Raw genomic sequence first — 16,839 nt, forward strand, 5'->3', positions numbered from 1 at the left:
ATATCCGGGGCTGTGAAGACAGGGAAGTCTTGAAATTAGTTTATGCATAATGGATAATAGGAGGCTGTTTTTAAGTATAACTCATTTGGCGGGTTGGCAGATCTTGCCTTCCTTTTTGATATGTAACGTTTATTTTTTTATTTATTTTAGCGAGATGAGGACAGAGGGCCTGGCGAGTCACTCCGTGCTGCTCCTCTAGACTATAGCTCAGACTTAGCAATTTACATTTAGTCATCTCTTGGTCATTTAGCCACAGATAATTTGTCATAGTTTGTTTTAGCTGTTGTGATATTGATATTTATTATGCAAATTGTATTTCCTACATCTTATTGTTCTGCATTCTATGAATACTTAAATTATTATAAACCTTTACACTTAATATGGCTCGTCCTTCAATTTGATGCTTGAGCAACAGAGGGTCAGAGCACACACGATCTTCTAGAGGGGAAGAAAATAAGTAATTAAAAAGCAGACAAACAAGAGAGCCGGCTGCCTGGTTGAAAAGAAAGCAAAGGCAATTTCGGGGCGGGAGAGCGAGTCCGAAGAGAGCAAGTGCCTTCTGCTGGGAGCGCCTCTCCCAGAGACCCAAGGAAGCTCTAAGCACCTGTTGGTCCCCGGCCGCTTTCGGAAGCCCTGGGGCTGAGGAAGAGGGAGCATTGGGTTTGAGTCCTAAAGGAGGAAGATGGCAGACCCGGCCTCCGCCCTGCACCAGATGCCTAAACAGAACTGATATTTTAAAAAAGTGTGTGTAATATGTGCTATGTACATTAAATACACATATATATTAGAGCCGGGAGGGAGACTTGCAGCAAGCTGGGGAACCAGAACCGACCTTCCTCAAGCTACCCTTCCCCAGAATCTACCGCAAAGGCAGCGACTCGAAAATCCCAGAGCCCTCCTCTGGCTCCTTTCTCCAACTATGCCCAAGTCTACCGCTAGGTTGTTGAGCCGGCTCTCCCGCTCCGCCGGACGTGCAAAGCACGCATGCACTTCTCCCAGATTGTTTTGTCAATCCGGGGACCTGCATTCTCACTCTTCACTCCCGAACAGCCCTCGTTTCCCAAAGATCTATTCCTTCGGTGCAAGGTGAGTGACGGAAATTTGCAATATCTGATTTCCAGGCCACAAGTACTCGGTGTGGTGTACCGGGCCGGGGAGCCTCCTCCAAGGGAGCTCCTCCAGTCGTCGGTCTGATGAAGCGATTGCTATAAACATTCCTAATAAAGGTGTACTGGAAGTAGACCCGCCCCCTGGAGCCCGAGCCCCAACACGCCATGAGCCCAGGAGAACACTTTTTCCTTGATCCGGGGTAGCGAAAACGAATATAACATAAACATATTTGCATACGCCCCTCCCTCTGGCCCCGCCCCCAGGTGGCGCGGGCGCGCAGCCGAACGCCAGCGCCAGGGGGCGGGATGGGGGAGGGGGCGAGTCCTGGGAGAGCTGGGCTGGGCTCGCGGCGTTGTGATTGGTTACGCCCGACTCCGCCTTCAGTGCATGTCATTAGCATCTCATTAGTTGTCCGCTCGGGCTCCGGAGGAAGCCACCGCCGCCAGTCTGAGGCAGGTGCCCGACATGGCGAGTGCTGTGCTGCCGAGCGGATCCCAGTGTGCGGCGGCGGCGGCGGTGGCGGCGGTGGCGGCGCCTCCCGGGCTCCAGCTTCGGCTTCTGCTGTTGCTTCTCTCTGCCGCGGCACTGATCCCCACAGGTAGGTGTGGGCACTGGCCGGCTGGCCCCCTAAATCTTGTCAGGCACCCTAGTAGCCGTAGCCATGGAGGGGGGAAACGTTTCTATGACAACCTTTCCCCACTTCCTAAATCCGAAGCTGAGGGAGTGTGGAGAGGAAACTCAGGGCTGAGATGGAAGAGGCTGAGCGGAATTTACACCAGCGGAGTGTGAAATAGAGCCCTTAGGGATGGCTGCACCCACACCTTTTTACCCGGCTCCGCGCGGGGTGCGGAGTGGAGTGAGAATGGGGAACCCGAGGGCTGGATGATATGGGGGGAAGGGGTGGATCGAAGACACCCCCAAACCTGCCGGACCCTCCCAAACTCGCTGTTGTACCCGTAACTTGCAGGTCCTCTCTTTTCCCAGAGCTGCCCCTTCGCCTTTCCCTCTCCGGCGGGCCCCCCGATTTTCTACCCCTAGCCTCCCCATGGCTGACTGGCTGCCGCCTCCAGCGTGATTTCTCACTGGTCCACAGGACATCCCCAGACTTGTCTGCTCGTTCCTGCTCTCCTCGAGCTTTGCCTTTCAACCCCGTCCCCCGAACTGCGATACCCTCGCGTCTCTCCTCAGCGGAATCGCAGCCCCTCGGTCCCCCCCGCCCCGTTGCGGGTCTCCTTGGCCCGACTCCAGGCTGGGAAAGTTCCCCGGGCCCTGCCCCGCAGGGGGCGGTTGCTGTCGCCGCCTCTGCGGGAAAGAGCTGGTAGCCCGCAGCCCGCCTGCCCCGCGGCGTCCTCCGCGGCGAGTGGGGGACTCGGGGTTTCCAGGTTGCGGGTCCCCGTCGGCAGCCCGGGAGTGCTGGAGGGAGCCATCGCGGCCTCTGCGGCCAGGCGGGCACCCTGCGGGCCTCCGCGCGCCCCCTGTGCGCCGAGCCGCCTTGGGAATTTGCGGAGGGGCGTCTCTGCACGCCCGGCGCCTTCCGCGGAGACGCTGAGCACTCAGCAGGAGCACGATGTGTGACCAGCCCGTGTGCCGGCGCGCTGGCGCGGTCGGGAAAGAAGAGGGCAGTGTTTGCTTTTGCTAACAAAAGGGAGCTGGAGCTCTTCCCCAGCGGAGAGGCCGGCCGTGCTGCACCCTGCCTCCCCTTCCCGCCACCGCGGCGCTCGGCGGCCGCGCGGCGTTCCCGCGCCGCGGGGCTCCCCGCTGCGGGCTCCGGGCGCGGAGTCGCGACCGAGAGGCGTGGGGTCGGGGAGGTGGGGAGGAGGCGCAGGAGGGCGTGCAGCGGGGCTCGGCGCCCGCAGAGCCCCTCCTTGCTGCTCGCGAGCTGCAGGACCCGGGAGCAACAAGTGGCGGAGGACGCCGACAGCTCAGCCCCCACCTGCGGATCCCCCGGCCAGGGCGGGCGCGGGGCTGGGGCCACCCAGCTTCTCCCCCGGCGCCTCTCCGCTTGGGCTGCGCCTTTTGTTTACACGCTAGAGGACACACAGTTACGTAAACACCGCAGGAGGCACGCTGTAGGAAATGGGGGTGTCTGGGGGTGCTAGGTTCAGATTTGGGGGTTGCCAGGTTGGTGGCATCCCTTCGCTCCCCGTAGAGCTTGCGGGGAGCTCGGCTTGGGGAACCTAGTGAGGATGGGAGGGTGGGAGTGTGGCGGTAGCTTCAGTTCCACAGCGCTGGGGATTTTTTTCTTTCATGCCACTGCCTGTCTCCGGATGTTGTTTGTGTTTTTTCCTCTGTGAATTCTTAATTTATGAGTTACGAGATAATTGGGTCCAGCCGACGCCGGTGTGGTTACAACTTCATTTCGGGTGATGTGTCTGACTGGATGGGTTCAATAAACGTTGGGGAAAGAGATCCCTCGTGCTGCTGCATTGTAAAAAGCGCCAGTGCCCGTTAAACGTGAGCGTGAGTAAAAGGCTCTGTAACTGGCGCATAATAGAGGCAACAATAGACTTGTATTGGCCGCAAAAAAAAAAAAAAAAAAAAAAAGCGGGAGGGGGGAGGGGAGCTCTGGTCGAGGCTGTTGCCTTTCGACTGAAAATGCGAGCCGAGCGTGCAGCAGAGTAGGGTCGGAGTCTTTCTCCACTCTCGAGCCTACTCTGCTCATTGAGGGCTCGGGGTAGTAGCAGCGGTACTATATTTGTAACTATCTCGCGGCGAGAAGTTGCCTTCCCAGCGAGGGATAGATGCTGACTTCGAAAGGAGCTGTCTGGAACTCAACCGTGCATGTCAATGCTACAAGAAAATTCTGTTGCCAGTTACCATGGAAGCAGCTTCTTGAGCTTGTGTACATCCCTGTTTGTACGCTGGTTATCAGATTGTGTTCAAATTAGAAAGTAATTGGGTGTGATTTGTAGTGGGGGGGTGGCGACTTTCTTTAAATTTTTTTTTTTTTTTTTTGCATTTAAGGCATTTTGTTTCGCGTTGAGTTAGAGAAGGGGTCTTGGCCTCGCCCCACATTAGGGATTTATTTGGAGAATACATTTTACGTGGCGACCGGGAGACTTCTTCCTTAGACCTCTTAGTTTAAGCTTTCTCCGAGGCTTCCAGTTCCCACTCTCAGGATTAGGAAACCTGTTGGTTTCCTACCTTCCTACGTCATTAGGCTTGTTCGTTGACATCCTTCCTGGGACAGCCACCTAGGACTATTGGGCAGTAGCACCCCCCACCCCCAATCTATCCATTGTGGGGGGGGAACTCCCATCCCTGCTGTTATGTTTGGCTGAAACGGGTGTTAAGGAAATGCAGCTAAAATGGGGTTGTCCAGGCGTGCTCTTCCGTGTAAATCGTGCCTGTCATGGTTCAGGTGCATCCATGATGTCTCCCTTCCCGAGTGCACCTAGGCTGGACACCCTGCTCTTGCCTTTTTCAGGAGTAGAAAAAGGATGTCTGCTGGATGAGGGCTGATGGTGTGCTGGAAGCTGGAGCTGAGTTTTCCCGTTGTGGCCTGCTGTGGCTGGAGCTCCAGGATAGGGACTTCACAAAAGTGCCTCCTGCTATTGTTGCCTTTCCCTGCATCAAATTGAATAGCCACAGGAGGGACTTGCACTTGTCTGTGATAGCTTTGATAAAATATCCCTCATTAATGCCACTTTATATTTACAGTGTGTCACTGAAGACGCACAAGGCTTCATTTAGTGACTTGTGTGACGAGACAAGCTTGCATTATTTGCCTGGGACGTTTCGGAGGAACAAGAGACCCATTGAGCAATCTTTTGAAATGTACAAATACGGAAAAAGGGGGGAATAAAAGAGCAGGCAGTTCTCTGGAACAAAGAGCTTTATTCATATGGATGTTGTACATGCTTTCTCCAGTTCTCCCCAGTGGCCCTCCTGGTGAAGGGGATGGGACCAGGAGAAGCCCATGGTCAGGATGGTAGGGCTTCCTCTCTCATTTCCTGACCCCCATACTCTATGGACTCCCTGACTGCTTATCTCCCGCTGCTCCCTCTAACACCCCAGAAGGTAACGGGGTTTCTGGCGCTAAGGGAGATTTTGCAGCCCTTTCTTCCGGCTCTGAATTTCAGTAGAAGAAAGTCTAGCTACCTGTTGAGATTGATGCTCCGGAGGATACATGGGTTGACATGAAAGAGATGTCACTTTTCTATGACATGTGTCGAGAAGTAGTTGATAGCGAATGTCAGATTGGTAGGATGTCTTGTAATTATAGTATTAGCCTTACTATTTATTTTTAAAGACGTGTTTTAAGAACTAAAATCCAACATTTTCACTATTGTTAAGGAGCTCTTGGTGTTTTTTAGTGACTTTTGCCTACACCTGGTACATTTTAGCTCCATACATTAAGTTAATTTTTATTATTCCTCTACCTAAGTTACAAAATGATTTTCAGGCTTTAAAAATTTCATAATATTGCTGTGAATGTAAGCTGTCTTATTCTCTGGGTTTTTGTATGTGGCATTTTAATGCCTAATCGGTCACTTAGAATTAACATTTTCAAAATGTGTGTGTGTGTTTAACAAAAGACCCATTTTTGTGTGTGGGGATCTTTTAAATTGGATGAAACTAATTGAATGGAAATTACCAGCATATGAAGAAAATTTATCAGAAATAAGTCCAAAGGATTCAAATGCTGTATCTCTTTTATTGGGAAGAATAGTACTGACCATTATGCTGGGTGTTTTTAACCGAAAATCCAGCACAGAAAGGAGAAATCACACAGCGACATCTGTTGCAGAATTGAAAATTTGCTGCTTTGAGTTGGAAGCAATTAGTCCTATATAAGCACTTAATGGCATGTGTGTGTGTGTGTGTGTGTGTGTAAAAACATGCACATATGTCTATATATCCATGCACTTATGTATACATGTCTGAGTGCACATATATAGAAACTCACCCAATACAGTCCTCATATTTACATTTAAAAGTATTTAATAGAACATAAAGCATTTTAGCACCAAAACACTTTTTCTTAATATTACCTGTTCAGGAATTCTTATGATTGGGGAATTTCTGAAAGGGGGAGGACATTAGAAATCATTGGTAAAATTCTATTCTTTTGCATTGAGAGAGCCGAAGCCCAGAGATGGAGAACCTTGTTTTCAGGCGGATCCCAGGCTTAGGTAGCACGGATCCTGGATGGGGAACAGGTCTCTTGATGTCTGGCCAGGAAACCTTGTGTTCCATCTCACTGCGGGGATGCCCTTTGAGGAGTGTGGATCCTTGCTGTAGACAACCTCTTGGCCAGGAGTAGTTTGAATTGTGAAGGCCGAGATTAATTGTTGCTCTAGGTAATAAACCTTTGGATCATAAGAGTGACCTCTGGGAAAGGACCCGTTCTTGGTGAGGTTGTCTTTGGTGTTGACAAACGATTCTAAAGCCTCTGGACTTCATTTGGCAGCTGCACTGCAAATGCCGTCCAAAGTACCTTCATAGGGGAGAGCCCTGGGTTTGTGTCGCTGTAATAACTCAAGAAGTGCAAAACGCAGGCTCCAGTAAGCGTTTCACTTGTTTTTTTTTTTTTTTTTTTCTTTCAGGATTACCATTAACAGTTAAACTGAATAACTAAGGAAAAAAAAAAAGGAAGGTTGCTTAAGTCAAGTACAAGAACACCTCTTGATTTTCTTACCATGTCCTTGTCCTTTTTCATTAAGCAGAGAAACTGAGAATAGTTATTTTTACTGTTTTACTATTTTACGGCAAAAAAATTATTTGAGATTTGCAAGATGACTTCACGTCCTTAATATTGTCTTTTGTTTTCCATTTTATTCCAGAAAGTTTCAAATATATGCACGAGTACAAAGAATGCAGCAACCCTCTGTGCGGCTCCTTGGTCACCCTACTAGCCCTCCTCTCCCCAGATTGTTTGGAACGGACCCTATCATTTCCTTTCGTATTTTCTCTCAGAAGGAATCGCTGTAAGAATCACCCCCTGGCCTCCTGGGGTCACAGTGTCATTACCTGGACAGATGTCTTCTCATCTGTGGACAGCGTCCACCCTTCCCTTGCTTTATCGAGGTGGCCTGGGACCAGATTGTTCCCCCGGGTGAAGATGCAGAGGCAGAAAGTAGATGAGCCAGAGCCAAAGCCAGAGCCAGTGACTGCCTGCACTGATGAGACCTTTGCATGTGGCTTGGTTTATTTTGAGCAAGGTTTTGTTTGGATGGGATAAGAGGACTTTTATTGTTGTGTAAATATGATTGTGTAAATATGCAGTAATTGTAGCTAATCCCTCTGCTGTGGTGGGCTGTGGGGAGCGCCCATGTCGAAATGGGCCATTTCCAGCTTTCTCATAATGAATACTCTCCATCTGAGGACTTCTGCAGGAAAGACTATTTTTGTTTCATGCCTTGGAGATTCATAGTTCATATACTTATCTGTAAGTTGCCTGCGTGGTGTTAAAAGAGAAGGTTTCTTTTTCCTATTCCAAACTGGCAAAGTGCTCATTTCAGCCAGGATTTTGTAACTAAGGTGATCACAAAATGCTTTTTGGGAAGTGAAACCCATATCGGAATCTAGAGGTTTTGGGGTCTTTTATATATTTTTTTTGGGATGGAGATGGTGGGTAGTTGAGTAGGGAGAGAAGAGGTTCCTATTTTTACTTTGCCCCCTCTTCCCCATTTAAAATGTGCATTTTCAAAAATTTCAGTTGGACACATTGGAATGCTTCTGTTGATTTCAAAGCTTGTTTAATTTCTCAGAAAACAGGTTGGTTTCATTTTCCAAGGTCCGTAAAATGTGAGGGTGTATGTGTGTGAGTGTGTGTGTTAAGAGGTTCTTTGCTGAATGTTACATTTAATGTGGACTATAAATCTGAAGCATTTGGTTTTTGGTTTCCAGCCAAACAAGTAATTACACATGAAATGGTTTTGAGGGGTCTGAGCAGCCCTGACCAGGTGAAATCTCGCCTCCCGCACCCCTCTTCTGAGCTGGCGGTAGCACAAGAAAAGCATAAAGCAATGGCCACGTTCATGACTTGGGAAGTACCACCAAAATCGAATAAAAAGCCTTTGTTTAGAAACCATCAATGAAGGAGGGGAACCCACTGGAATGTTTGTAATTACAAGTGGCACCTCCTTGTTTAAATTTCAGAAGCCACAGTTTCTTTTTCAGAGATTTAAATTGCGGGCTCTAGCCGGCAGCTGCTGTTGTGGTTAATGGGCAGTTTCTCTTTGAAGATCTTCCAGTGCTGGTTCTCAAAAGCTTTGGTGCAGTTGGCCTTGAACTAGGGTTAGAAGAAAGGGAGATGGAGGTATTTATATACATGCACAGCCGAAGTGATGTGTGGCCTTTATTATTGCTCAGAAGAGAGACTTAGCGTAAGGTTGAGAGAAAGCGAGCAGTAAGAAAATTTTTTATGACTGACAGGTGTCTTGAATGGGGTGATTATCTTAAGAGACGTGGGGTGGGGAAATTTTTTCTTTTAGTAGATGTTTTACCGGAACATTGTCGTTCGACCCAACATTTTGATCTAGATATTTCAGAAATGTTAAATAGGTTTGAAATGAAAGTGCTGTGATATATATTTAAATGCTACTCAGTGTTTGAAGTTGATACTCCAGTGACATGGACTTTTAACAATGCCTAGAATCAGTATCTGGCTTTTGGCAGTTTTCCTTGAGAAGGTAGGCGCTCCCATCTCTCCTCAGCTTCTGGCACTGGACTGCCATGCCAAGTTGGAATTGAGTTATGTGGTCCCTGGAGAGGTTGCGAGGAGGAGCCTGCCTAAAATCCAAGGGTTTACCCACCCTTACCCCCCCGCCCCCACCCACCCAGCAAGGCTCCACTTGGCTAGGGTTAACCTAGAAGTTAACATGTCAAAAATGAAACCTTTCTCTTCTGTCATAGGTATCAACTTTTCTCGACATCTGCATTATTGCAAATGACACCATTGTCATCTTGGTCTCCAAGGCCCCTAAATTTGGACTCTTTTTTATTCCCTTCTTAGCTTTCACTCTTGGACCGAAATAAAATGGGACTGGAGCTGTTTCTCCACGACATTCTCTGGAAGACTCTGCCGTCTCCAAACCATGTTTTACTAGCGGAACCTTCCAGCCAATTCCCCTGACCTTGTGGTCTCTGCTACTCAGAATTTAAGTCTACCTCAACTTCTTTTTTGCTGTCATTATTTTCTGGACATAATCGTGACACTTGCCTTTCAGGAATCCTGCACTCAAATTCTCACTCTCCACTTCAGATTCAAAATGCAGTTTGGTGTTTGGGTTTTTCCTTCCTTAGTTGCTTTCCTGCTCCCTCTCTAATTACCCTCATTTCTTATCACTTTTCAGCCCAAACCTGAAGGGACTGGAAGACAGATTCTCCAGTGAAACTCAGGAGGAAAGGGGTTCCACTGATCAGTCTTAGGTTTCCTTGGCCTAAAACTGTTCTTCCTTGTCTCTTGCACTGAAAATTTTTTGTTTTTAAGTGTAGTTGGGTGGATTCCCCTTGCCTACCTTGAGAATAAACATCTTCCCTATCCTCTTAGAGATTAACCCATGCTTATCTCTAATAACCCCAGCACTGACATTTTTTTTTCCGCTTTACAGGTATATGCATGAGTAGGCTTCTCTACAGAAAGCCTGATGTGTAGATAGTCTGACCATTATTTATTTTAGTAAGAGACTTTAACTTTAGAGTGCGGGAAGCATATGGCACCTGTTTGGCGAGAATAAGGGCATTTATTACGTGAAAATGGCATAATTGACTTTAAAAATTATAGGCTGGCACAGTAAGATTTTGAGATGGAAAATCAAATTAGGAAGGAAGTCTGGAAAGATCTGTCAGGGCATTGTCTGGAGCTGCCTTGTTGGGATAAATGAGATCAGCCCTTTTGAAGGTGATCCAGAAGATAACAGCTCAGAAGAGCTTTGAGTACTCCTCTGGTACAGCTGGTCACTAAGAAGTACCTACTGGAGATCCCAAAGAGATGGGTGCTTAAATCCAGGCCTTTCTTGGTGATGCTTTTAAACAGTTTTGACTGGGCCATAGTCCTCCTTAACTAAAGGCTTCGGTCATGACCAGCTTCCTGGCTGATCACCTAGAGGGTGGATTGCTACTTGCTTAAGATGAAAATGGAAACTTGGCCAGACTAAATGCTAAAGTTGTTACCATACAAATCTTTTCAAAAGTGTCTATCTGGGCTCTCCCTGGTGGCACAAGAGGTTTAGTAGCACCCCTTTGAGCTTTCCACAGCTGCTGGAGCACCAGTTTGATCCCCAGCCAGGGAGCAGACCCACATGGCCTAGTAGACCTCACCTGTCTCGCCTCTGCTCCCATCAGCAGTGTGTTTTCAATTGATCTGCCTGTTCTGCTCTCTGTGCCGTCTCTGGTGAAACCTCTCACCTCCTGTTCCTCTGGCCTGTACCCTAGTTCTTGTATGCATGCATAAATAAATCTTGAAAAAAAGTCTGTCTGATGGTAATAACATCTCACACTATTCTCCCCTTACTTTTTTCCTTTTCTGGAATCCTGCCCCTGCAGAGTTGAGGTCTTGAAAGTCAGAGTTTAGAAAGCATAATGATCCAGTGATATGAACACTTCATTACCATGGAGAGTTCTGGGGATAGTTGTGAGAAAAGGTTGTGTGTGTGTTCAACGTAGTATGTTTTTGGCTCTTTGCTGAATTTATGGGTGCCAGGCGACGCCATCCGGGCCTTCCTGCAAGTCATCAGCTTGATTTTCTCTTCTGAATAGAATAGAAACGGAACATTGCTTCATGTCTCTTGCAAAAGCCTTTACTTAAACAATGAAAACTTCAAAGATAGGAAGAAAAAAAAAACAAGTTAATTTAGTACTAAATTACTGCTCAAATGGTTTTATCTCTTAAAAGGTTCAAGTAGAGATTAGCTTAAATGACACTGAACTTCACTTTTCCTTGTGCATATCTGAGGAGCCCACATCTTTGTGAAGAGACCTCTGTCTCCTTTCCTTTAGTTTTGTCAGTCATCACATGAGCCTTAGTTGCTGTTCATTTCCCTTTCCTGAAGCAAATCTCTTTATCTCTGGGCCATGTTGGCAAGTTAGAATGCCTAGTTTTAAGTTACAGAACAGTAAAAGCTAGTGCTTTGTCCATGAGTTAAAAATAGTACCAGCAACCTGTTTTCCCGAGAATTCAAAAATACAATAAACTGCAGTAAATAGTCACTACTCAGGGACAGGGGTTACTACTAGTACAGCTAATCACATTTGAAAATCTGTCACCTTTGAGAAATCCCGGAACTACTACGCTGAAAGGATTAATTCAGAATGGACTCAACTGTCTCAAGGCAAAACTGAAGCACAGTGCGGTGAGCCCCGACCTGGACATAACTGTCTTTAGGAAGTAAATGGAATCGCCCAGTCACCTTGGAGAAACAGGCAGCAATGTTTATCTCCCGTTTTCTGGATCTTTTACACAGAAGGACTATTATTTTACTTGGCCTTCCTATGCTTTATATACTACATTTAAACAAAGAACTTGTTTTCTGTAGGTAGCCCAGAAGGCACTTGGTAGAAAGTGAGAATTTAAAAAATGATTTTTACAGAATATCTGCTTTTATACCAGGCATTGTGTTAAGTACATTCATAGTTTGGTAGGTTGAGCTCCTGTCTTACAGAAGATTATTTTGAAAAGTTTCAAAGAACTTTCACAGGAAAGTTGAAAGAACAGGATGATGAATGCTTGTCTACTCCTTACCCATATTCATCAAAAGTTAACAATTTACTCATTTACTTTATGTTTAGCTCTCCAAACAATGTATATACCCATCTGTTTCTTTCCTCCCTGAACCATGTGAAAGCAAGTTGCAGTGATAGTGACATTTCATCCTTGAATTCTTAGTGCAGAACTCCTGAGAATAAGGGCATTTTCCCACACAGCCTCACTCCCATGATTATATTCAAGAAATGGGACATTGATTCAACAATGTTGTGTAATCTAGGTGGTATTCTGATGTCTGCAGTTGTCCCATTATTATTATTGATAGGTATCTTTGTCCTCCCTGATCCATTTGGTTTTCTTGTCTTTTTCTTTTCATCTAGCACCATCCCCAATCTCCATCTTTAATGTGGAAGGAGTTGGGGGTTTCTTTGACAGCAGCATTTTCCTAAATGCAGACTGCTGTTTGCAGAATGCCCCACAGTTTCTCCATATTGATCCCTCCCTCGGTTGGCTTTGTATGAACAACTTTGGCACTAGCACAGCACAGCTAACCTTGCCACCTTCTTACAGCTTTACAGCCAGAAAGAGTCGGTTTCAGTTTTTCCTGTTATTGGGGATGTAAGATGACCCATGGTTAATAATACGAATTTCACCTGTTAGTTCAGGTGGACTCTCCATTTTTGTTCTTTTGTAATTAATAAGCAATTAATGGGATGTTTTCCATGGAAGATCTTGTCCTCTAACGACACTTTACCTGGTGGTTTTAGTGGCATACTGATAAACCTTTTCTGTATCAAATATTATTACTCTGATTTTGTCAAGTTATGATTTTTTCTACTTCTGTCATTCTTCTTCTGCATTGGTTAGAGGCATTCTTATATAAGAGCTTGCCTTTCTCCCTTTTTCTTTTTTTGAAAATCACAGTGGAGTCATAGAATTAGAAAAAAGTTCAATATGATATATTTTATACCGTCAAATTTGACCACTGGGAAACCCCTTCTGCCTGGCTCTTGCATCCTTTTGATATATCTCCATTAATTTTTAAGTACGGCTATTGACCTGAAATTTCAGTGGATAGAATTATCTATCTATAGAGATAAATTTATTATTTATATGTGAGTATAAATATTTATTGTATAAATATATCAATTATATATACATTTATCTCTATCTTTATTTTTTACTCATTCAAATCATGAATTCATACTGAATCCTTCCAGTTCCATTCTCAACACCCCAAGGTTCCTTTTTCTCTTTCCATTCCTTGTATTTTCTTTCAAGGTGAGAACCTCAGTTCCCAAGCCACATCAGTGTCTTATGATTAATACAAAACAGTTTTGGAATTACTCTACCAATGCCATTACAGGCAAAAAAAGCCTACCAAGTGCAAGATTTTTTTCCCATCCTTTTTGTCCTTGAAATAGATTCCACTGAGGGTAGACAGAGTATTGTGTTCATGAGTTCACAGTGTATTCTGTGTGTGTGTGAGAGAGTGTGTGAGTGAGCACTTAGGATCATTCTTTTCTATTCAGCTTTTGTTTTTTCCTTATTCTTACTGATTCAGTTATTCTGAATATGTAAATCATCATGGGTCAAAAACCAAAACTATAGAAAGAACTCTGACGCGTTTCCCTGTATACTTCCCTGACCCATTTCCACGCGCCTTCCTGGCGAAACCGGTTTCATTCCTTTCTCATATTTATAGCCTCCTATTTGTCCCTTTGAAAAAAATAGGAGATTTTGTTCTCCTTTTCTCCTTACTTTTTTGTAAGCCATGTTATCATTTGTCTACACATTGTCTCCTTAACTGACAAATCCTAGGGGATCATATTTATTTTAATGATTGTCCCCTTCCACCCCATTTGGTCTTACTTTACATTAGGAGTCAATTAAAAAAAAAAATTAATCTCTTCCATTCTTCCAGATAATCATTCTCTCTGGGTAGTTAGAAGAATTTTGCATCTATTTTTAATTTACTCAATTACTTGTGAGATCATAGGGACTGTCCACATAATGTACGCAGGCCTCCCGTGTTTAATGGTCATGCTTTGCTTGCTTCTCCTCAGCCATCGCCTACCCACTGCCTCCTCCAGTAATCTGGCAAATCTGTGTGTACAGCCCCTGTGCTGTGGTTCTTTCCTTTTAAAACATTTACATTATTATTAAAGATTTATTTATTTATGTAGACAAGAACTGGGGTACAGGACAGAGTTGTGGGGTGGAGTGAGAGGTTTCACCAGAGACAGTGGGGAGTGGAACAGGTAGGTCCTCTGAAACACTCTGCTGAGGAGAGCAGCTGGCTAGACAGGAGAGGTCTGCTGCGCCATGTGGGTCAGCTCCCTGCCCGGGGACCGAACTCATGTTGCAGTGGCTTTGGAGAGCTTCACAGTGCTGAGACCTAATCTCTTGCACCCCCAGAGATGCCCCTAAAACATTTTTATTATTGTGTGCTCGCCTGAGCCAGCCTGTGGCTCCTAAGCCTCAGACCTTGTTCTGAATCTGCATGTTCACCGCCTCACCTGGGCGTTCCACAGCTGCCGACAGTGACAGCAACTCGCATTCAGCGTCTTCATCCATGGTCTCATTTCATGTTCCCCCTCTCCAGGCAGCTGGCTCTCTTGCAGCATCTTACAGATGAGAAATTGAATGGATGAGGGGTGCCTTGTCCAGGAGCACATAGCACACATGACAGAACCAGGTCTCACTCCCAAACTCCTATTTTAAACATTTAACTATGTTTCCCTGAAATCCAGGATGTCAGATTGTCACTTTCTTGCTCAAAGTCTTTTAGTGTTTTCTTGGCACCTTAAAGATGACACCCTTTTAGGGCCGCCTTCACTGCTCCCCACCGTCTGACTTGTGTCTCTGTCTCTAGCTAGCTGTAACACAAGAGGTTCTTGCTTTGGGGACCACCCACCTAGATGTGACATGTACCCCTCCTCCCGAAGCACTCTTTCCTAGATGCTGACTGCTATAGCTCTTCCCAGATCTAGCTGAAGCACAGATTCTTCAAGGAAACCTCCCTGAGCTTTTGGTTAATTAGATGCCTTTTCTTTGGGTTCCCGTTGGTGTGTAAGGGCTTCTCCGGACCTGTGTCAAGCATTCTTCTTTGAATTGCCCTGAGATCCCCCCTCCCATACACCTGCCGTGCATTTCATCTTTGTCCATCTTGTTTCCACTAACAGAAACGTCCCACCCTCCACCCTTCCTTGTCTGCAGGTATAAATCCTGGCTATTCAAGAAGGCCCAAGTCTAGTGATTCTTTTTTAAATCTGACATGATTTTCAGCCTGCATATAATGTTTTCCTTTCAACTTCCATTAAGGTTTCATTCATCATTTCATGACTTTTCACACTTTTTACCTTATTATAGGTTGACATGTGTCTGGATAGTGTCAGCGTTTTTCCAGGAGGGGCTGCTGCTTGATCCTCTTTGTATCCTTAGTAGTTTAGAGCGCTAGTATGTATTAATAAGCACTTGTTGATGCCAGGAGTGAATTGGAAATTTGGTACCCATTGTCCATTAAATTAGTTCTAGCCTTTTAAGCATAAACATGATATTCAGTCCTAAAGACCAGTATAAAAATCACTCCATGAGTTGTTTATTCTCTCACTATTTTTCTGTTACACAGTTTGATTTCTATTTGGTATGTAGTTTATCTGCCTTCGTTTGTTAGGATCACAGGTAGTGGGGATATGGAATCAGCACTAGACTGGGTTTATGAACTTGATTAAGTGATTGTCTTATCAGCTTTCAGAGCTTGCTTTGTCAGTGTGCTTGACTTTTTCATAATCTGAAGGGCGTGTTTGTCCATACTTGGTTGCTAGGTCATCACTGGAGAGATTTAGACGATACGAGACACTTTCTCCTTTTATTTTATCACTTCACCAATGTAGGATGACTGGACTTGAGTCATTGCTGTGGTCAGATCTGTACTTCAAGTTGAAGCAACAAATGGAGGAGCTTATCCCATCTGCTCCTCTTCCCTTCTGCTCTTCTGGCAGTGTGAGCTTAACAACGAGAGATGTTCCCAGAAGAGGCGTGGTGTCCACAGGGAAGTTTACACGCAGGAGAATATCGGGTTGTCAGAAAAGACAGGACACAATTTTGCAGCAAAAATCTCAGGAAAATCCGTCATGGTTTTCCTGACAACCCCACTAATTAATTAATTAATGTTCTCCCCTACATTAATAAGGGTATATGGAGAGCCTGTGGCTCTGGCATCAAAAAGTGCAGCGTGGTATTCAGACCACATATGCAAACAAGCTCATTGCTGTGTTTAAAAAAAAAAAAATAAGACGGGCAAGAAAGTCTGTGTGGCGAGGCTTCTGCTATTTGTGTCTCTGTAGTTGGTGCTAAATAAGACTGTTGCAAAATTAAGCTTATAAAGTTAATTGCCTACAACTGATTTCGGTTTAAACAGAAGATTTCCTGCTGGTCTTCTGTGGAAGGTAGGAGAGATTTCATGTGCAGGCAGAGAGCGAGTTTGCCAACATTACCTTTTAATTTAGGCGAAGTTTGGAATTTGTTCTTTCTGTGAAGATAGAGGTGGGACTCACTCTAACCAGAGTTTATTGCCATAGTATTTTTTTTAAATGCATTCGTGACACTGATAGATGGGTGACCTTGTCACGGTATGTTTGAAGGGAGGGGCAGCTAGCCTTTTTTTCTCACTGTCATCGGTGATGTCTACTCAATAACTCTACCTTCCTGACAGTATTGGGAGGAGGAGGAGGACCCCTCATAACTTGTTTTTTTATGGCCTATTTCTAAAGCGTTCTCTTCGTACTCACATCCATCCATTTAGCCTTCCCCTTTCCCTGCCTAAGGCGTGCATCCAACTTAGACTGTGTTTGTTGCTTTAAATGCTTTGAATTATGGAGAATCGTAGCATTTTATCGATGCTTCCCTTGTAGCTATATAGCTCTGTATTGTCTTGGGTTACACAGCTTGCATTTCTTAGGCACTGTGCTTCGATTATTGCAGTTAGTTGAGGTTTGGAGGGGGATGGTGTATTGTCCTTGAATTTTCTACCTGTGCCACCTTCCTTGCTGCATGGACATTTTTCAGGAGTAACC

General features: G+C 45.4%; 1 protein-coding gene across 18 annotated transcripts in view; it reads left to right on the forward strand.

Annotated features, from left to right (window-relative positions):
• The first annotated feature begins 1,446 nt into the window (after positions 1-1,446).
• CADM1 (cell adhesion molecule 1) overlaps positions 1,447-16,839 on the forward strand; it is a 323,968-nt gene continuing 308,575 nt past the window's right edge. For 16 of the 18 annotated variants that reach the window (XM_012729565.1, XM_012729570.1, XM_012729571.1 and 13 more), the window contains exon 1: positions 1,553-1,708. In XM_012729565.1, coding sequence (XP_012585019.1) covers positions 1,576-1,708 — 133 coding nt within the window. In that variant the 5' untranslated portion in view covers positions 1,553-1,575. Of the gene's footprint in view, positions 1,709-16,839 lie in introns of all 18 variants that reach the window. The other 2 variants (XM_004689242.1, XM_004689241.2) reach the window with 2 other exon arrangements.

This window comes from Condylura cristata, unplaced genomic scaffold, assembly GCF_000260355.1.
Source record: "Condylura cristata isolate star-nosed mole 26May11 unplaced genomic scaffold, ConCri1.0 scaffold00025, whole genome shotgun sequence".
In the NCBI taxonomy this organism is placed as follows: domain Eukaryota; kingdom Metazoa; phylum Chordata; class Mammalia; order Eulipotyphla; family Talpidae; genus Condylura; species Condylura cristata.